The sequence below is a fragment of the Palaemon carinicauda genome, chromosome 20 (genome assembly GCF_036898095.1).
Source record: "Palaemon carinicauda isolate YSFRI2023 chromosome 20, ASM3689809v2, whole genome shotgun sequence".
Classification (NCBI taxonomy): Eukaryota; Metazoa; Arthropoda; class Malacostraca; order Decapoda; family Palaemonidae; genus Palaemon; species Palaemon carinicauda.
The window spans coordinates 99,474,868-99,497,837 of NC_090744.1; the positions used below are offsets into that span (position 1 = coordinate 99,474,868).

The 22,970-nt window shown below is 35.3% G+C and overlaps 1 protein-coding gene across 3 annotated transcripts; it reads right to left on the reverse strand.

Annotated features, from left to right (window-relative positions):
- Nucleotides 1-1,674: 1,674 nt before the first annotated feature.
- On the reverse strand, nt 1,675-22,304 carry me31B (ATP-dependent RNA helicase me31b). 3 transcript variants are annotated; one of them, XM_068344099.1, is made up of 10 exons: nt 21,969-22,304; nt 12,187-12,301; nt 11,573-11,849; nt 11,156-11,299; nt 10,061-10,183; nt 9,803-9,939; nt 9,511-9,628; nt 7,462-7,642; nt 6,525-6,736; nt 1,675-5,531 (listed from the first exon to the last, which is right to left on the reverse strand). In XM_068344099.1, exons 2-10 carry the CDS (start codon nt 12,255-12,257, stop codon nt 5,460-5,462), a joined length of 1,335 nt encoding a protein of 444 aa, XP_068200200.1. In that variant the 5' UTR covers nt 12,258-12,301; nt 21,969-22,304; the 3' UTR covers nt 1,675-5,459. The 3 variants fall into 3 exon arrangements, with proteins under 3 accessions (XP_068200200.1, XP_068200202.1, XP_068200201.1); XM_068344101.1 differs by having other exon boundaries at nt 9,511-9,625; nt 21,969-22,303; XM_068344100.1 differs by lacking the exon at nt 21,969-22,304 and adding an exon at nt 21,926-21,948.
- Nucleotides 22,305-22,970: the final 666 nt, after the last annotated feature.

Sequence of the window (22,970 nt, forward strand, 5' to 3'; positions counted from 1 at the left end):
TTTATAGGACAATTCGTGAACAAATATAATTAGAGAACATTGGTATTTATAGGCACACATTGGGTCACAATTGTGACAATTGCATTTTGTCAATTTTTTTTATATCAATAAGATTGACATTGACGCAAAAAAAAAAAAAAACTTGAAGGTAAAATTAGCTTTGTTACAATTGAACAATGTGATGTAGAGTGAAAACTTGCAGAATTTAATGAAATAAGATAGGTTATTCTTTGTGCGTGTTGCTTGCTGTATGTGCATTATACGAGGAAGGGCTTGGGTATTAAGATAGATAAGTGAAAATCTACTACCTGTACCTAAGGTAAGAGTTGAATTTTGAATCTAGCACGTAACCGAGAAAACAAGACTTGTAGACGTGTACTGTGTAGTTCAGTAGCAGTGTGAGGTTAAGATTAAAGGCTGGACAGTATCCATATGGAGTTATTTTGAGCTAGTGAATGTTAAAAGATTGATCGGTGCACTTTGAGATAGATAGATCAATAAAGGAAGATGTTGGGATGGATTGAAGTCATTGTTGTAAAGGTGGATTTGAGGAAAACTCAGAATTAATAGAAATTGTGAACGACTGGAATAATGGGCCTTCACTAAAGTTTAAGTATATTATTACTACTACTTGCAAAGCTACAAACCCAAGTTGGAAAAGCAGGTGCTATAAGCCCAAGGGCTCCAACAGGGAAAATAGCTTAGTGAGAAAATGAAACATACAAGAGAAGTTTACATTAAAATAAATCTATTATATATAAACTATAAAAATTTAAGCAGGAGAGAAAGAAGAGAAGTGTGAAATGTACCCTCAAAGCAAAGGAACTCTACCCCCAAAGACAATTGAAGACGATGGTATAGAGGCTCTGGCACAACCCAAAACTAGAGAACAATGGTTTGATTTTGGAAGTGTCTCTCTGCTAAAAAAGCTGCTAGCCACAGCTAAAGTCTCTTCTACCATTACCAAGAGGAAAGTAGCAGAACAAGCATAGGGAAATCAGACAAGGGCAGCTGTATGTACAATACAGATACAGACCCAAGCTAAAAAAAAAAAAAAAAAAAAAAAAAAAAAAAAAAAAAAAAAAAAAAAAAAAAAAAAAAGTTAAACAGAGCTGCCGCATCATTTTCCTAGGCCAAAGTATTATCCACGAAAGTTAATAATCTACCCTCATGGAATATAAGACAGCACCAGTCTTTGTAACTAGAATTTCAGCATTTTTCTCCATATAGATTTAACCCAACTAATTTCAAGGTTAATGTTGCAGGGATAATTTTCCTCAATTTCCTTAGTGCCAAACCCCTTTTAGGAAATTGCTAGTCTACTTCATACACACAAACAAAAGGTCAAATAAGACTCCTAGTTTTTGAGAGTATTTATTGAAATTCCAATAGTAAAATTTTTAAATTTTAAAGTTAATAAAGCAAAATACAACCATTAAAGGAGTTAAAAGTTCAGCACCTTAAACATCAAATATCTTATAGAGTAAATTTAGTCACTTCAGAAAAAAAATAAAAATTTGCTGGGAGGAAAAAATCTATAATAAACAACAAACTGGAATTTTGCTCCTGTAAACCATACAAATATACAGTACGTCATAAATTGGAAAAAAAAAAAAAAATATTTCAACTCAAAAGGTTTATTACTACTCTCATTTTTTGTTTTTAATTTATTTCTTTTTTTAAGTTTTTTTTTATTTATTTCATTGCCTTACTGTCTTCATTTGCCTCTTGTAGCCAGTTATCTTTTGAGAGTTTTTAAAAGCATATTCCATTACAACCTGCCTAAAATTTGTGACAAATTAAAATGCATATTTACTAAATCTTTGTCACTGATAAAGCAAAAGTTACCAAGTAGAAATTAACAAAACGTCATAGTGCCTTCAACATATTTAGGATCGAGTCTTCATAGCCTAGATGGTGGAAACATAATTAAGGCCTTTTTATCTAACTGGGCAACATACGACACTTTTAAAAGAGGCAATGCAACTGATCAGATAAAATAAATATCCTTTTAAAAATATCATAAGTCAAACTCTCAATTCACAAAGATTTTCTTGAACGAAACTGATGAAATGCTGGTACCACAGCTGTTGCATCCATGCACATCAACAAAGAGTTTCAAGGTCATTCATAAGCCAAATATACTCCACTCATACTTTGCATACCAATACTTGCATATTAGTGCATACATATGTCAGTTACAAATATACAACTCTCTTGCATATAACACTTGCGTGTACAAAATACCTTACTCGAGGATCTGTTCGAGTAATCGTCCCACTCATCATCATCACGCATGTAAAACATGTCAACACCCATACATGCATATATTTAGGTCTGCATATGCTAATAAAAATAATTTAAACATGTACTATGCATGTGCTAAAACCGGACTTGTTAAAGACCTGCAAGTACAATATGTATAAATACATGTCTATACACATACACATCCACATACATAGGTGCATGCCTCCTACACGATATATACTCATACTCCCCCCCCCCAAACTAAATAATCTCCCGCACTCGCTCGACTTCCATATATTCATACATGTCTGGGACCATACAACACCACACACCCTGCTAGCTTTCCTCTAACTGTGCTTTTTATTATACACACTTGTGTATATGTTATAACATTTGCACATACGTAAAAAGTATACCTTACACATACATGCATAAATATGAACATAAAAAATTATATTACATATCAGAACAATTATACATATGGTATAGTTATACATATGTACAAGATGTAAGCACAAAACATCTGTATATGGTCCTATGAGATTTCTTTCAACAGGAAGATGGTAATTTAAAAGGTCTGTTTTTAAAATATAAATGTAATACATACTGTACTTTGAGGCACCCCAGATGTAACCTAGCACTAATCACTATTGCTACCTCAAGAGTATTATTGCACTTGGTAAGCTTTGTATCTTATTCTCAAATTCTCTAAATATTATAATATATATTTTCAATTAACTTTTACAGACCATTTATAATAACGTTCTAGTAATTGACAATCTTGGTCCCAAGATCTATTTTCATGGCAATTGCAAAGTTTTACTTATGCCTAAAATAGGCCATCAGATTTTATCGTTTGGTCTATAATTGTTCAAAAGCTGCCTCTGAATAAAGACTTAAATATAACTACACAAACATTAATAATGTGTATCTTGAGAATTTCAAAATTCTATTTTCAAGTGGTAACTTTCAAATTTTACAACAAATTTCAAAATTGATCCAGATCTTACTATAAGGGCTGCATGTCTCAATAACCAAGATATTTTAAGGGACCAAGATTGGAGACATCACAACCAATGAGCAAACCTCAGCAATATAAATCACTTCATTAATAATTATTTTATCTTAGCCCTACTACTTCTTGCCTCATGTTAAAGCCTTTAAATGTTAACTGACAAAATATTAATGATCCTCAATGCTGTATAGGGCTACTTCAATTGTGAGGTCGCTAGTTTTCTGCAATCCAAATTTCAGAAGAGAAGTATTAAAATAAAATTCCAGGGTAAGAGAACATTTTAGTGGAATGAGTTTCCATGACTATCTTTTACCTGGTTTGATTTATAAGGATGACAACTGTTGAGAATGGGATTGCAGACATCCTCAACATTATAATGCAGTACTATACTTCATAAAAATTATGAAGTATAGACTAGTGCTCCATTGCTCTTAATAAATTATGAGGGGAAAACGGACTACTTTGTTATCCGTAAAAGGACCAACATCCAATGAAACAAAATAAAGCAGAAGAAAGAGAAATTTTGATGGAGCCATTATCAACATACTATGGTTGGATGAGGTACTGGTCGGTTTACCAAAAATTTAAACTTTATCAAATGGTTCAACAGAAGTATCTTCAATTTTAGTCAAACAAGGGAACATATGCCATCATTTCACAATGATCAGTCTTTTAAGAAGAGAGCAGACTTGCATGTAAAATTAAGGCAATGCACCCCCTCGAGCCTGGACTTTTCCAAATTTGTTAAAAGGAACATCAAACCCATCACCACAAGACTTTCTTAAAAGTCTTACAGAGCAGACTCGGGTGCCTTATATAACAGAGTCCATACCTCTGGCACCGGACAACTTTGCAGAGGTAATTCACTGATTTATGCGTTTTCTGCGATGTAGAGTCTGGTCTTCACAGAAGGAAAATGGGGCACCAGGTGTCAGTGGTCTCAGTAGTAGCTATAGCAATTAACAAAATCTAAAATAATAGAACAGTAGCAACAGCAACAATGTCCCCACATCATTGTTTATTCAAGGGATTTCCTCAAAGTTTTCATTACCACAAGCTTTTCTTTAATGCCATCCATTTGCTTGTTGAAAACTTAAAAGTCAAAATACACATCAAATACTATATCACCTCTTCAAATATTTATCTTACAGGAGAAAATAATCAGACTTCCAAACGTATTTAGTATACAGTACCAACTTGCAAAGGCAAATTCTTAACAGACGCAAGGTACTTCCGTTCATTCTTGAAGTCTACATGCTCCACTGACATCTGGTGCCCTGGCTTGTATAAAAATAGATATACAAAACTACAAGTGTGCATTGTCACCAGTTTGGGACTTTGACCCAAATAAACTAACATTACTGGAGATTTTTTCCTATCCTCACAACAAGAGGAAGTAATTTAAAAAGAAAAATAAATAAAAAAAAAAAGGACCCATGATATACTCCAAAAAAGTTAACAATGCACTCGTTCTAACTGTACATGAGAAGCCATAACCACTGCAGTCATTCCGTGAGGCAGGTAAGTCTTGTCCTGCTTTTTTTGGATTTTTTTTTTAACCAACTTCATCTTTCCACTTCACTTGCAATGGCTGATTTTCTGGTAACAAGCCTACACTTCTTAAATGACCACTGATGCACTGAAGCCATCAAACTATTTGTTTCTTCCCAAAAACGCTGTAAAACAGCTTCACTATATTTTACGAACTCGGGCCGATGTCCAAACAAGTTACTAAATGGCTATACAACATTTAACAATGACATTAACAGGGTCAAGTTTTGCATCCTTGCCACACGGTAATTACTCAATGGCGAGACTTATCAAGCTGTCCTTAGCAGCGTCTCTGGAACACTCACAACTGTCTTGTAATATTTTGAATGCAATGAGAACTACACCATCTCTGTCTTCAGGCCTAAACAAAACACGTTTAGAAAAAAAAAGTAAAATAAAATATTAAAATATTTATACAATTCCACCTGAGATTTGGCAGTCTCATCCAACCATGCAAGCAGTTTAGTTTCGTACTTGCGGTTTTTGCTCATTTGTTCTATATGCATTCTGAAATACAGATTCTCTTAACTTGGAAGATTTGCCCACAAGGTTTTATCAAGCGTTATGATTACCTGATTATAGTTTTTCTTGTTTAATATTAACAGGGCCAATACCTCCAACTTCGTGTAACACTTCCTTCAATTGGTTATTTGCTGATATTTCCTTCGTCATCCTCCTCCAGGTGATGCTCGGCGACATACAAAGCAGGGTCAATCACCTAAAAGACATTAAAGATTAGAAAAAAAATAACATTGCATAGATTAAGCTTGAGCATTCTTATAAGGTTTTAACACAACCATCGCCCAGTGTATTAGTTTGCTTGAATGCATCCACACTTTCAATCAATTCAATCACCTTTCAGAGGACTGGATAACATGGGGCTTTGCTTTAATGTTGAGCATTCAATGTTAAAACCATTGCTTTCTTCCTCTACCAGTCTATCAGATACATGTGCTTACACAAAAAAAAAGAACAAAAAGAAAAAAGAAAGTAACATTTATCAAAACACCACATGCTCCTCAGTTTAGCTTTCCATTTGTCTAAACATTGACACAAACTACATTAGTTTTCATTCAAGTGAACTTCGGTAGATTATTAAAATTGTTCACCAACTGCAATAAAAACCTTTGGTTTGACAAAGCTCAAACCTGTGTGGAAGCAGACCTAAGGTTATTATTGTCTAATTGAATGGAGACTATTAAACAAGAAAAATTTAATAAAACTCCTGTTAGAGGTTTAAGGACTTTGAAAGGAATTTGGGACGTGATATTACAAACATTTTACAGAATGTTTTTCTTAAAATTGCCTAGTTATATAGCCAATTTTAAATTTATTGCAGATTAAATCTTGTCAGTTTCAAAAACTAACTTATCCTCCAAACTTTTAGACATACACTGAACTTCCATTCAGAAAGGCTATCATAATTTTTCTTAAGTGGTTAATGACTACCACAGATTCAACAAAAACTACCGAGGAGGACTTGTTATTCCTCGATATTTTCCCATGCAATAAAAGGCCTCATTACTCAGCGGCACTGTTAAGAGACTTGCCAACCTACAGAGCGCCTTATTCGGTTCAGTTTGGTTGAATACTGTCAAACTAATTATCTGCAGTCAAGGTTAAAAATTAAAAAAAAAAATGAAGAAATAATGTATACCAATATGCATATCTGAATGCTAGTAAGGATAGAAGTTTACAAGTAATATCTCACCTTTGGTATTGGTTTGATTTCTGTTCCTAGTTCCTGTTCAATCCGATGCAAAGCGAATCTATCATCATAGGTAATCAAATTAATGGCAATACCAAGGTGCCCAAACCGTCCTGATCTGCCAATCCTGTGCAAGTAGGTTTCAGCCATTTTGGGAAAGTCAAAATTAATAACCACATTGACTGCCTGGATATCAATTCCTCTTGTAAACAAATCTGAAAGATACAAGTTGGTTAAAACAATGATGCAAGAACTAAAACAATCCTTGTTATAATCACTAACCAATAGAACTGAATTTCAGAAACTTGGAGAAAATTATCATCTCCAAGACATTTCTCTGCTTTTGAAATGTTCAAAACAGATTTGGCACATATAGGCCTAGGTGAAAATACATTAATATTTGATTAACACAACCTTACAGCAATAATTTTAGAATTTTCTACTGTTGAATTATCAGTCTTACATCCTACAGTATCTCATGATTTAAAGCTTTAGATATAACACCACTTCCGTATTTTAACACAAAATTTAGAGGATTTAACTTCTACATGCCTCCCCATAACCACTTATTGTGTTGGAAAGCGGTAAAACCCTAAGACTATAGTCCATTTCTTTAAGCGAGTCATATTTGCACCGATTCGCAACAGAGCCTTTTTAGCTCGGAAAAGTTTCCTGGTCACTGATTGGTTAGAATTACTGCATCATGTTCAACCAATCAGCGATCCGGAAACTTTTCCGAGCTAAAAGGGCACCGCTGCGAGTCTGTGCAAATATGACTCGCTAAAAGAAATCGATTATAGTTACCACCAATGGCACAACTCCCTAAGGAATATTAAATCCCCTTTGAATTTACTAAACGTTCCAATACTTTCTAAACAAATCTTCCTTTCTCCACAGTAAGAGGATAAATTAGCATTGAAGTCTGAATCTTTACACTAACCTGAACAAACCAAATTCCTGCAGAGTCCTGCACGGAAGTCGTGGAAGACGCGGTTCCGATGTGCCTGTGCCATTTTAGCATGAATATAATAACATGAGTATCCCAATTCTGTGATCTTCTTGGCTAATAATTCCACCCGCTGCGTTGAATTGCAGAAGATTATACTTTGGTTTATCTGTAACTGTTTCAAAAATACAAGAATGAGCAATAATCATAGTACAAATATCACTGCCCAAATACATGCAATTACATAAAATTTATTCATTACAACTTATAACAATTCTTCAGACTATACAAAATGCACCAAGGTCATTACAGTACAGTAGTTTAAATATTAGATTGGCTTTCATGCTTAATAACCTTTAGATAATTTAAGGATTTTATCTCAAAGTAAACTTGTACTGGATTAATTTACGTATTTAGTTTGCAATTATCATTTAGTAACAGTCAGCATTGAAACTTCTGATAAGCCAAAACAGGAAAAATAACATTCTAAGCTTTACCAAAAAGGCCTATATCTTTGTTGAAAGCACTTTGTGTAATGAAAATTTAGCTTTAAAGAAATGTTATTCTTCAATTAGAAAAAATTTAATTCTTCTACATATAGGAACTACAGTAGTAATAAGTGAATAATACAGTAAATACCAAATTCTAAGACCACTTCTGATTGGGTTTCTATGATTTGATTACTTTACACTAATTCCATCAATACCAGAACAGGATTTCCTTACAATTTCACTCTTGCCCAAAACAAAAACTACAATCACGGTTTAATAACAGCTGTAAAGTTAGCAGCTTTACCTGTAACTGATTAATTTCTTTTCATTTAACTCCTACACTAGCTGTGACTTAACATTATTTTTCCCGTATTAAGCTAGCCCTTCCCTTAAATCACATTAATTTGTAGAATGAAGAAATATTTATATTCAATTCAGATCACTGCTTTGGCTTGAACACTAAGCAACTTTACACAGGAATAGTTCTTCAAGTCTTGCATTCAAGTTTCGAATATTATCCAAAGCTTTTGCGGATACGTACGATCTAGCCGTTTACAATTTTATTTTTTTAGCACCCCCCATTAAACTTACTTTCAAGCAGTGTATGGGATAAGCCCTTATAATTTTATTTTTTCAATTAAGCTTCCACTTAATCTTTCTTAATAAAGGTTCAATCTTTACTTCAGACCTAAGGGGTCCAAAACAGTTACCAAAGCATTACATTACTCCCTCTACTGTTGAGAGTTTTCGGTTACAAATTATTCTACCCACTTGTTTTACAATACAATAATTATATTTACCAGTAGTTCATTTTTGTGGGAAAAAAGGGGGATGATGTAACTCCCCCCCCCCAAAAAAAGGCCTATGGTACATAAAGAATTAAAAGGTTCCCTTGTGATTAATTAGGAATTATTTCTTATGTTTCCCCTTCTATCTAAGCCACTTTTTTGTGAGATGTGTGCAGGGAAAGCTTTACAATCACCAGTAAGTCGCATTCTCATTAACAGAGCTCAAGACAGCTTCCAAAATGTCTACTACTTATTAAAAGGAGTTGAAAAGCCTCAATACACTTAACTATCATATTGCATATCTTGTCCTTAATAGTTACACTATTCTTCTTTGCTTGAACATTTCAAATTCTACATTTCATCCCAGGCTAAAAAGAGTGTTTACCCCTTCTATCCCTAATGGACGTATTGGTAAGTTTCACAAAACTCATCCCTTTACCCCCTTGGACATACCGGTTCGTTCTTGCAAAAAATGTTAATTACATTTATTTTGCATATTTTTTATAACTTTGAGAAACTTCAGGCATTTCCCAAAAGAATGAGACCAACCTGACCTCTCTATGACAAAAACTAGGCTGTTAGAGCAATTTAAAAAATATATATTACAAAATGTGCTTGAAAAAGAAAAAAAAACCCTGGGGGTTAAGGGTTGGAAAGTTCCAAATAGCTTGGGGGTAAAAGGGTTACTTTCCTTAACTCTGTTTAACATCATTCTGTGTTGTAGTTTAAAATTATATAAAAAACAGAAAACTCAACCTACTAACCTTTGAAAACAAAGTATTTAAACAATGGACCTTTTGACGTTCCTGTACAAAGGCATAGTACTGTGTTACTCCTTTCAATGTTAACTCGTCCATCAAATTTATTTCATAAGGAGATCTGCTGAAAAAATTAATTTTTAGGAAATGAAACAATAAGTTGGAAGTTTAAGGAAATTAGCCACTTAAGACATACATGCAATCATTTTTCATCTGCACAATCATTACCAGATACCACAATCTCTAATGTATGCAAAAACAAAACAATCCCCAGATTTCGGTAGCCATTAAAACATACCTTAAATGTTTCTTCATGAACTGCTCCACAGTAAGAGGGAAAGTAGCCGAATACAATAAAATTTGTCTTTCTGATGGCAGATATGAGATCACTCTGTCTAGCATTCCTTTGAAATCTTGAGATAGCAATTTATCAGCCTGGAAAAAAAAATATACAAACTTTTATAACCATTTGTTTCTCATATATTCTTGTACAGTATTGTACAGTATCTGCAATTTATGACAGTCAGACTTGTAAATATAGTAATGCTCAACTTACCTCATCTAAAACCAACATTCTACATTTATCAACAGTGGCCACCTTCTTCTCCATTAAATCCAAAATCCTTCCAGGAGTGGCAATTACAGCGTGAACAGTTTCATAGATTCTCATGATATCATCCTGAAATCAAAGATGGATAAAAGTTCAGTACATAAATATTTATAAATTTGAATATATAATTATAATTATTAATTTCTAGGAATTCAATGAACTGAAAGTAGCTAATAATCTAGAGGTATACAAAATTCACCTTAACTAAAATCTATCTATAAATAACAGATTTCCTTTACAGACAAGATGGTAAAGCAACAATCTGTGGGAACCCTTGGGCTTATAGATTCCTCCTTTTCCAACTAGGGTTGTAGGTCAGCTAGTAACAACAATAACAACAGTATGACAATTCTGACATCCCATCTACATCATAAATCCTGAATAATGTGGTTGTTAAACTAAATGCTCTATAATTCTTCTTTTATGGGGTTAGGTAGTTATACTTAGTTTTATATTTTAACATACAGTTTTCCATGCTGATGATTTACCTATACATCACACTACTTGCAGTACTGGTTAGGGAAAGTTTCACTAATTTTCATAGGATGTGTGAAACATTTGACATATCTTGAACGTTGAATTCTCAAGTTACTTAGCCAATCAACTTACAAAAATGAAAAATACTTGAATAAAAATTACAAATTTTCACAAAATAATCCAATAAATTTGCTCCCATGACTGGTTTGAGGTTTGAAACCAGAGTAAATTCTGGGATCAAAAAGATTGCCCAACAAAGCCTAGTCAATCAGTTAAAAAAAATTACTTTCCAATATAATTTACTTTAAAATAAACCAATGATTGGTTTCAAAAAGACAGTGCCACCTTCCCAACTTTACTTTATACAAAAAATAAACAATTTTTCTATAACTACACCAGACACCAGTTTACTGAATTTAGTAAATTCCTGTAATTTCTAACTCTTGGCGACCTACATTTATTGCCAAGATAGTCACAATTGTATGAAATACTGTAATGGGATTTAAGGGATTCAAGTTGCAAAACGAAACAGTTTCTTCACATTGTAGAGAACTTTGGCCTCACCTTTAAATTGGTGCCTCCCGTCGTAACCATGACCTTAACACCTAGATGCTTTGCTAACTCGTTACAAATATGACTAGTCTGCAGTGCCAATTCTCTTGTAGGCACAATAACCATTGCCTGAATGTGGTTTTGAGAAGGGTCGATCTGAAAAATAAAACAAAACTGCTATGACAAACAAACCGATTGTAAAGTAAACTCATTAAATGATATCCAATACCACAGACCTATTCAATAGTAAGCACAACTGATTACATGTAGACTGAATACCACTTTTGAATATTAGGCATCATAGCCTTGCTGGTGAAAATCAATCCTAAAACCTATCAAATTTCCCAAGTAATATTACACAAATTACCATAACTAAAGTTTCCAGCATGATCTAGGTCCCCAATTCACTTAAAAATGACATTATAGTACCTGTTCTAGGAGAGGAATAGAGTATGCCCCAGTCTTGCCAGTACCATTCTTGGCACGGGCTAGGATATCTCTCCCACTTAATGCTACAGGTATGGATGCCTCCTGGATAGGCGATGGCCGTTCCCATCCCTTCTCAAATATACCCATAAGCAGGTCCCGTTTCAAACAGAAGTCTTCAAACTCATTGCCTTTTGTGTCTGTTACATCAGACGTTCGTTTCCTTCTATCTCTTGGAGGGACTGGAATCTGTGCTTTCCAAGATTTGTCATCTACCGTTCTGAAATCAAAGGTGCAATTGAGCTGTAGCCACATTATGAAGAAGTTTTGTTATTGCCACTTTCTTACAAAAAATTTGTAACACTTAAGTAAAATATTATTAGAGAACTAGCATTATCAAAAAAATACAAAACTGCACATGATTACTGTATTACTTCATACTGCTAAAAATTAATATTCAGGTGAATATTTTTATCAGCTGCCAACAGAATCAGTCTACATCCTACTCTTTCTCCAAATGCTTAAGAAACCACAACAAAATTTACATTTTAAATATAACTGCACATGAAATAGCTATAAGCCATACAAATTTTCAAGTTTCACAATATTCTACTTACTTCACTACTTGGTTGTTTAACATAGATTTAACAGGAGAAGTGTGGTTTGGTATTGTGACCTTATCCGCCATGTTTTCAATCTTGTAATATCTTTTAGCACGACACTGGTGTAACCCTGGAAAAAAAAATAGAAAATTTTAGAAAATTTGCAATCATTGACCAAGCAAATAAGAACTTTACATTAATAATGTACTAAGAAAACTATCTTATCTTTTAAGATTTTCAGTGATCAATCTATTCTGAATGAGTGTGAATTCTCTCATTCTTGTTTTGAGTATTGTTCTGTCTGGTCTTCAGATGCCGATTCTCATCAATTTGTAGGACAGAAACTTACGGTCTATTAAATTTCTTATTCCTGATCTAGATATTAATCTTTGGCACTGTCGTTCAATTAGTTCATTATGCATGTTGCATAAGATTTTTCATAACTTTGACCATCCTTTACATTCAGATCACCCTGGACAATTCTATCCTATTCGTAATACTAGGCAGGCAGTTAATTCTAATAGCCAGGCCTTCTCCATCATGAGGCTCAATACTACACAGTATTCTAGAAGTTTTATTCCAGCTGTTACCAAGTTGGTAGAACGATCTTCCTAATCAGGTAGTTGAATCAGTAGAACTTCAAAAGTTCAAAGTTAGAGCAAATGTTTTTATGTTGACCAGGCTGACAAGTCTTAATATAGTTTATATATGACATATCCGTTTTTGACGTGAATAGTTGATATGACATATCTATTTGGACATTACTGTTTTTTAGAATGATTTATTGTTAATTTGTTCTTATTTATTTCGTTTCCCTGTTGGAGCCCTTGGGCTTATAGCATCTTGCTTTTCCAACTAGGGTTGAAGCTTGGCTAGTAATAATAACAATAATAATAATAGTACAGTAATTACTGGGCAAATTCAAATTATGCAAAATTCCATACTACAAAATCATTCAAGTGCTATCCTTTGTAAATTGGGAAGTTACTGTATAAACCCTACTCATATAAAATATTTTAGGTAAAGTAGAAACAACAGTTATATAGTCAACCTAGTTAGACTGATAAGCGAGTGAGGGTGTCAGTTTTCAAGCATAACTTTAAAAAAACAAGTTATATAGTCAACTTAGTTAGACTGTTAAGTGAGTGAGGGTGTCAGTTTTCAAGCATAACTTTAAAAAAAAAGTTACTGTAGACCTTCAAATTCATGACATCTTGCAGCCACTATATTGTAGTGAACTTTCAGCCGAAGATCTGAGCATTCACCTTGCCCAAGATTTCAATCAGAAGCTCCAAATATTCAAGCTTTGTGGAGGGTATGAACACTAGCCATGAATTAGAAGACACTCTAGGAAGAACTTCCATCAGTGTGGAGGTTATGTCTAAATGTATGGTCATTCAAGATAAATTGGTCTGCATACATTTGTCCTTCCTCCACCTTGTCTGGGATACACTTAAAACGGTCTCAAGTAGGGACTCAGGCCCCATTAAAACCTTATAATTTATGGGTTAATTCATTTAATGGTAATTCTATACAATAGCTCTGCCACTAATAATTGATATTTTTTTCTGATTAATTAATTAAATCTTTAGCTATTTTTTTTTTTTTTTTGAGAAAGAACAGTATTTTTCTAATCTTGTGGCACCGCCAGTGGGAAATTGGGGTTTTTGGGTGAGGAATGAATGAAAGAATCTGCTTTAACATACGAATAATGGCACATGTAGAATTAGCAATATGCTGTACAAGGCCATCAGCTAACCTAAACTAAACTAACCTAGAGGGGGGGGGGGGCTGCAAACACCCACCCTTACACAGCCATATTATATATAAGACAGCCTAAAACCCTTTGTGTACTTAAGTTAGGGGGTAAAGGAGAGCTGCACCTTTCCGATTCTATACCCGATGCACAATAACCTCATGAATGAATGAGAACAAATCATTTATAGTTTTGCGAGAACTTAATTAATTTTCAACAAATTTATAACAATTTATCACCAATATAATTATATACAAGTAAATTAGATTCTACCTAAATTAGACTATTCAAACAAAGTTCCCTTAAAAATGGATACATAAAAACTATACCTTTTTTTCTACTTGTTCAATACAACATGCCTTCTGTCACACCGAAATGCTTTTTTGTTAATATTAAGTCGGCACTTGGAACTACAGGTGGGGCAAATAGTGTCACTAACTTTTAATCTTGGCAGTACTGTAGTACTGTACTATTATTTTTTCAATGTTGCCACAATAATGCAAAACAAAATCTCTATAATCTAAATAACAATTTGGAGAAGAACTTTGAAGAAAATCCACAGAAATTGTTGTCACAGTAGATAGTAAATGAGAAACCGCACCATTAGTTTGAGGTTCACACGCCTCCATGGCTTTCAAAACATAAAAATTTGCGGTGGAAATTGTGTGAAAAGTGTTCAGTTTCCTAGTAAAACTAGTTACCTGACTGGGTATTCAAGTCACGTGATTCTAGTTTTGTTAAAATACTAGTCCCAAATAAAATGTGGATAATTTTTGGTTAAAAACTATGACCTTAGGGTGGCATCTTCCTGCATAGAATAAGGTCTATTACGTAATGACGACATTATGTTGTTATAAAGTCTTCCTGCGTAGAATACAATTACATAATAACGACATTATGTTTTTAAAGTATTCCTGCGTAGAATACAGTCTATTACGTAATAACGACAATATGTTTTTAAAATACAAATGAACAAACGAGAGCTCAGTTTGAGGAGGAATTTGAAAGTTACAAAGTCGAGGGACTTCAGTTCTTTTTCAAGTGGGTCAAAATTAATTTTGATTTTAAAACCATTTACAGATGTTGCGCTGCTTAGATTTATACATCAAACGAAACCTTAGACTTCCCTCTTTTAGTGAATGTACTTGAATTTGATAACTTGCTGGCGAAGCTTTTGTATAGAATTACCAGCTTTATTTGAAAACCATTTGAAAATTTTTTACCTACAGTACAAAAATATCTAATTTTGAACTTGGATCATTTTAATAATTTTGTGGTTACTGTGATGGGGTCTCCAAGGATTTTCCTGTGAAAGGCTATACTGTAACAGGGAATACAATAACAAATAGCAAAGAAATATGGTTTCCCTGCTCTAAGGGTAGTGATTGAATGTGCAAAGCAAGAATAATGTGCATATAAGGGAGACCTTAGTCAGGCTCAATTGGAACTCTACACAGCACCTCTAATGCCGACACTTGCTTGCTATGGGCCCCGTCATTTCTACTGTATGTCATCACTACTTGGAAAAGAACTATCTTGATACAAACGTAAAGGAGTGGCTGCTGTACCCGTAGAAGGAATGGGAAGAGGTAAAATTGGCCAATAGATTTTACCTCTCATACTAGACTTCAGTCGAGAAAACTATCCCAGACGAAATTTTTATTTCTCCTATGAAGAAGGAAGGTTCGCTGCATGATCTGTTGAGCAACTACAACCAGTTGGTAGACAAAGGTATCAAGGGACCTGTGGGTATGGGCAGCAAAAAGTTTCCAAACTCCCGTCTTCAGGAAATGTGCTACAGACTCCATCTTCCTGGGAGCCAGGATAGATAAACAAGGTCTCACATCAAGTGATCAAATCCCCAGGAATTAATTGTAAATGAAACTGCAGACTGTCTGGGAACTACAACAAAATACTTTTCCTAATAAAGGGAAGGTCATTTTATTTCAATTCCAGCTTCACCAGAACAGCAGCCAGGAAAACCCAACCCCGCACTGTGGTACCCAATCACAGTAGCGGCCTCCCAAGTAAACAGCTTACACTCACTGTTCTGGGCTGGGATCGATCTACTGCCATGCAATTGCTAAGCAGACAAGTTACCACTGTCCTAGTCAGGAGTCCTGCCATGATGAACATCACTAAATGTTCAACAGTATATCTAGTGCTTCATAAGTGCACCTGCTTGCTAACTTGTCGTGTGAAACAGGCTACTTTGTTAACATAAGTCTCAAGACACCCTTTAGTTCCTTGACGGTACAGAGTACTACACCTAACTCAATTGAATAGCTTATGTTAACTATGCCACATGGGAGTCCAGCAGGTTAAAACCAAGTGCATTTCTTCCATAGATCAGGTCCCAGAGGCGAATTGATTACTCGGGGTGAGCTCCCCATCCCTTCTTGGAGAAGTCTCAACATCAGAATCCTCTGAGGCGAGGGTAAATTGCCACCATACTCCTATGCTACTAAAACAGGAAGGCAAGGGGAACTCTGGGTTGCTAAGATTGCTTCAGAACTGCAGCGAATGACTATAGGAAGGAAAAGCCTCTCGGTCGACGGAAGAAGTCTAAACCCTGCTACTGTTGATCTGGAAGGTCGTTCGTGCAGGAACGGTTGCACTGCCTTTTTTTATGATCATCCAAAGGGAAGACTACGGAGACTAAACTATCACCAATATACTGTACAATTATCAACAGGTAATGGCAAAAGGAAGGAAGTCCAACTCAATCCAGAAGCAATTCTCCCTTGACTGGCCAGATGGTACTACATAGACTCCCTCTATAGTTTCGGTTAATTTTTCCTTTGCCTACACATACACAAATTGTATGGCCTATTCTTCTAGAAGGATACTTCAAAATCAAGAAATGTTTCTCTACACTTGTGTAGAACTATAGATTCTGTAACATGGTCTTTCAGTCTCGAGTTAAGAGTTCTCTTGCTTGAGAGTACACTTAAGCACAGAACAGTATGCTACCAGATTCCTTATTCCCTTTCCTCACTAGGCTGTTTTCCCTGTTCACACCATACATGACTGTTAGCGCAGTGTTGAAACCATGAATATTTTTGGAGACTGCTGGTAAAATGGGAGCAGTCTACAGAAAAAACAAAAAATAGCGCTCGAGAGACTTCAGTCAAGGTCCCTGTCATTTAAATCTGTTAAGTTACTCATCTGGATAAAAGTTCTGTGGTAGGCAGGGGATGAAAGATATTCATTTCATCTGTTAGAGTAAGGAGTTCCATAGTAGATTTCCAAATTGACAAATAACGATTAGTACGTCCAGCTGTAAAACTATGGCTGCTTTGAAATGGCAATTAATCAATGTCTTTCCTCTCCTAATGACAGACTATTGCCTCAGAGGTCAGTAAAGTACTGTATTCAGTGTAGAGTAATGGGAAATTTGGCAGAATTCCCAGTGTGTTGGAAGAAGCTTTCAAATGCTAACAACAATGTGGGACTGGAGCAGATTATCAAGATGGTAAATCCCATTAGACAGCAGCCTTTCTGGTACGCAAAGATGTAGGGATAACATTCAACGCTTACATAGTGTTCCAGTCGAACGAAGGTATCTGCTGGAACAGTCCTGTTGTCTAGAACCTTGCAATAGCTACCATATTGTTGACTTTCCAATAATGCATCTGCTGCCAACTTGACAGAAGTGTTATCGTGCATTGCTAACTAGTGTTTTACCAAACTATTTGAAAACTTGCCAACTGCAATACTGTAAAAGTTGCAATACGTTGAAAAACAATACAGTAATTTTTTGGGATATTCCTGATATGGGTTGGATACTCTGGTATGCACCCCACACCACTTAAGTAGGTTGAAAGCCGATACCATGAAAGAGAGAAGTTCCCACAATTAATTTTGTCATGCAGCTAACAAGGAGATAGTACAATAAGTACAATAATCCAATAATCCTGTGGCAACAAAATCAAGAAGATTAGGGGACCACTGATTGGCAACTAGCAATGCTTCAGGAACTACTGGAGCCATCTCTGGGGGAGCCCAGGAACTAGCTACTCCGTCGACAGGATTCCTCGAGGTGGATCTTTCTTCGTAATTACTATATCTTATTAAGGTGTAAGTATCTGAGGAGGAGCAGCAGTAGCAGCAGCATTCTTCTCCTTGTCAATCAGTCTGCATACAGAGAAGAGGTCAAATGAATCAACCAAGACAAGAAGCTATTGAAGCTTCATCAGGATCCTTTACCCAAGGAAGCTTCCCCATAAAGATCCTTTTACTCTTATTATTATTGTTACTAGCCAAGCTACAACACTAGTTGGAAAAGCAAGATGCTATTAGCCCAAGGGATCCAATAGGGAAAATAGCCCAGTGAGGAAAAGAAATAGGGAAATGAATGAGAAATTAACAATAAATCATTCTAAAAATGGTAACAAAGTCAAAACGGATATGTCATATTCAAACTATAAAAAGACTTATGTCAGCCTGCTCAACATAAGAACATTTGCTGTAACTTTGAACTTTTGAAGTTCTACCGATTCAACTACCCGATTACAGTAGGAAGGTCGTTCCACAACTTGGTCACAGCTGGAATAAAACTTCTAGAATACTGTGTAGTATTGTGCCTCATGCTGGAGAAGGCCTGGCTATTAGAATTAACTGCCTGCCTAGTATTACGAACAGAATGGAATGGTCCAGGGAGATCTGAATGTAAAGGGTGGTCAGAGTTTTGAAAAATCTTATACAACATGCATAATGAACTAATTGAACGACTGTGCCAAAGATTAATATCTAGATCAGAAATAAGAAATTTAATAGACTAAGTTTCTGTCCATCAAATTAAGATAAGAATCAGCAGCTGAAGACCAGACAGAACAATACTCAAAATAAGGTAGAATGAAAGAATTAAAACACTTCTCCAGAATAGATTGATCACCAAAAATCTTCAAAGATTTTCTCAATAAGCCAATTTTTTGTGTAATGGAAGAAAACAGACCTAATGTGTTTCTCATAAGTAAATTTGCTGTCGAGAATCACACCTAAAATTTGAAAGTCATACAAAGTTAAAGAAACATTATCAATTCTGAGATCTGGATGTTGAGGAGCCACTGTCCTTGACGTACTTACAATCATACTGAGTTTTGTTAGGATTCAACTTCATACCCCATAATTTGCACCATGACTAATTTTAGCTAAATCTCAAATAAGGGATTCAGCAAGGCCAGATCTACATTAAGGGGATGGAATTGATGCAAAGAGAGTAGCCTAGCATCATCTGCATATGCAACAAGCTTGTTTTCTATCCCAAACCACATTTATATAGTATGAAAAGTAATGGGCCAAGAACACTACCCTATGGAATACCAGATATCACATTACTAGGAAGCAATGAGTTCCCACAGAGGAATAAGATATAGAAGTTTCTCCATCAGGATCCTATACACTAGGGAGCAATGTGTTCCCACAGAGGAAAAAGCTAAATTTATATAAGCTTCTCCATTAGGATACTTTACACTAGGAGGCAAAGTGTTTCCACAGAGGAATAAGCTATAGAATCTTCTCCATCAGGATCCTTTATACTGGGAAACAGAGAGTTCCCACAGAGGAATAAGTTTTAGAAGCCTCTCCTTAAGGATCCTTTATACAAGGAAGCAAAGTGTTCCCACAGAGGATTAAGCTACAGAATCTTCATCAGGATCTTTTACACTGGGAAGCTATGTGTTCCCACAGAGGAAAGCTATAGAAGCTTCTCCATTAGGATCATTCACACTAGAAAGCAATGTTCCCACAGAGGATTAAGCTTCCATCAAGTTCATTTACACTAGGAAGCAATGTGTTCCTACAATGGAATAAGCTATAGAAGCTTCTCCATCAGGATACTTTACACTTTGAAAAGAAAATAAAGCATTAGGCTATCACACGTCCCATAGGGTAAACAGGCAGTGGGTCAACCAAGTTATTGTTCAAAACACTGACAAGGTTTATCTGGATATTTGATCCGACCACCAACTAATAAGGTTAAAGTAGTCAGTTTGCACTGTTTCTGGAATGAGTATGGGCAGAGCTGGGGTAGCTCCCTCACTGGGAGATACATTCTGTACAGACCAAGCAATAGTCAGAATCCTCAAACTCCTCCCCCTGGAACTCTCCATAGTGTGCCATAGTGGTTAAAGGGTCCAGATAGAGTAGTGTGATGAGAACCCACTAGTTTCATAAGCATCACTTGTAGGAAATCCCTCTGAAGGTCCTGAAGTCTTAAGATTTTTTTTTTCTCTCCACTACACAAGTCACAAAGGGAGGGACACTAATAGCCATGACTTTCAAAAACTCTACAGTTAACCAGATGTTCCAGATTGTACCAAAATATCTACACTAAAGGAGAAAATGTTTTAGGGTGGGAACAATTATTAAATTTGAATTAAATGATTTTGATGTAAATTTTGAATACCATAAAATATACGACCATCAAAACAAAACTTAACGAGTTATACCTTTCATTTTGTCATCTGGAAATGGAACACCAAATACGTGAATGATTGTCATTACAAACTTTAATCTATACATGACAAGAGTAAATCTGATAAATTCCTGTATATCTGATAAATACAATATTACTGATGTGTTATAGTTTATATTCACTAACAAATGATTACCGCCCTCTAACTTTACCTAAATCACAATCACAAAATCTCTATAGGGGATCACAACCTTTAACCAAAGCTTATGTTACAAAGAAAACTACCAACATTTTGTAATACGTGTTCATGGGAAAAGTTTCTTGAAAAAAACTAGAGCGATAAGATATGCATATACCAACAGTTTGGTACACAAGGCTTCACACAGTAATAGGATTTAAACATACTGTATATCAAATCTTCACCAGAAGTTAAGATCAAAACCTACATAACCATATCCCAACTTTAAGTGTCCTTGATCAATTTATGGGGCCTAAAAATTCCCTAGGCCCCAGTACCCGCACTCAATCGTACAGTAAAGTACCTACAAACAGTGGCAATGAGAATGTGTAACAACAATAGTATTACCAAGAGCCTTTGACAGGAGAGGCTTAATACGATGCCAAATGCACTGCACGGAAATGCCACTACATTTTGTACGCTTTGCTCGTGTATGACCTTAAGGCTACAGCCTAGCGCAAGTTGGAAAGCATAGTCAATAACAAAGAGGCAATGGTAAAATTGCGGTTACTTCCTATAGACTAAAGGGGGTGTATGTATGATAGCGGCCACCTGTATGTATTATTAGGAGTAACTTAAAATACAGTAGTGTAAGGGGGGTTGTAGGGGAGCGTGAGGCCCCCCCCCCAATTAACTAAGTAAGGACACTGCTTGTAAGTTAAGTTAGGGGGAAAAGGTTAAGGCTAGTTAATGTCTCTTTTTAATCAACGTGTGAGGAACTGGCCGCTGATGTACAAAGGCTCCCTAACAAAGCCTATTAACTACTCAACTTTGCTCGAGGCTAGTTCAAGCCTATTACCTCCAATAAAAGTTCAAAATTTTAAAACTTGGATAAAAATTTTAGGCCTACTAATACATTTCCTTCAATATTATGAAGTTTTTAATATAACTTGAACCAAAAAATCTTTGACTGTGGTTCGCAATGCACTTCCGGTACTGTAACCAAGAGGCCTAATTACCAAAATTCGTTAATATGCCTAAATAGAGACCGGGCACGCCCACAAAATACTAATGAAAATATAAATAAATTGCACGAAATGTTTGAAATATATATATGGAAAAAGTTCCAACAAGAAAAGCTGCCGTCAGCAATACAGACAAACTGTCAAACATCAGCTGACCGTAACGGTCAAGAAAGTATGCCGGAAAAGGACGAATATATGGAAAATCGTCTTTTTCCCGGTTATACTAATTAATAAAGTGTCAGGAAAGCATTTTCGCAGACCGTGAGCAGCCATTACTTTTATTGTTAATAGTTAAAAGAAATTAAAATCGGCTTTTAATGTACCGAGCGGTCAACGTCATTCACGGCACTAAGGTGCCATTTCAAGTCCAATATCACCTTTCGAATGATCCTTCGACGGTTTCCCGTCGGCGTCACTCACCAGCGAAAGAATCCTCCGACGATGAACAGCGATGTAAACCCGAAAAACCTCTTTGTACTTGGTCACTTTAAACACAAATATGGCGGCCGCACAGCGACAAAACTGTCTACAGATTCGAAGAAAAAATCCGGAGTTTCTCCTCTCGTTCTCACTTCACAATGTTTGAAAGACACTTTCTACTTCGTTTATTGTCTTCTTCGACGAAAAATGGGTATTGCGATCATTGTAAATAACGCGGAAACGTGTTTAACTGTCTAGAGAAAATCATTGACTGATGACTCCTAAAAACCGTAGTTCACCATAAAGATACAGCCGTTGCATGATCCACTTCCACCGTAAACAAGTGAGATCGGCGAAGCGTGTGGCTAGTCATGATTAAGTTAAAATTCTTAAGTTAAATGTTCGTAAAATGAAATGGAATTTATGCATAAAGTTTCTAGCTTTGATAAATATTGATGTGCATTAAAATTCATGTTGAATATCACACATGAGAAATGGCTGTCGATACATTTTCAATGTTGGTGTATCTTCTTGCTCTTTGGCAAGTAATTGTTTTGACCTACACCGTCTCAAGAAATAAAGTATAACAAATGCACATTTAAGTGCATTATATAATTATATAACATTAAATAATATATTCATTAGATAAAAAAACAATTTTGGTGATAGGAAGTCAAACAAAAGGTAGCATAGAAAGGAATCAAAATGAAACGGGACGGGAGGTGAAAGCTGCTCTCTAAAAACTCTCTCTAAAAATGTAATTTTGAAGATGCCTAATTCGAAGAAAGGAAATGCGTTCAACGAGTATTTCTGACATATGAGAAAATTTCAATTGGACGAAGATAATATAACCTATATCCAACTTAACCTCATATAAATGGAAAACTAAAGTCTTTGAAAGTTATGCACTGTTTTAAATTGAAGTAACGGCACTTGCACTAACGGTTGGTTAAAAAAACAACATATAGGTAAACATCATGCAAATAGATGTAAAATCTAATA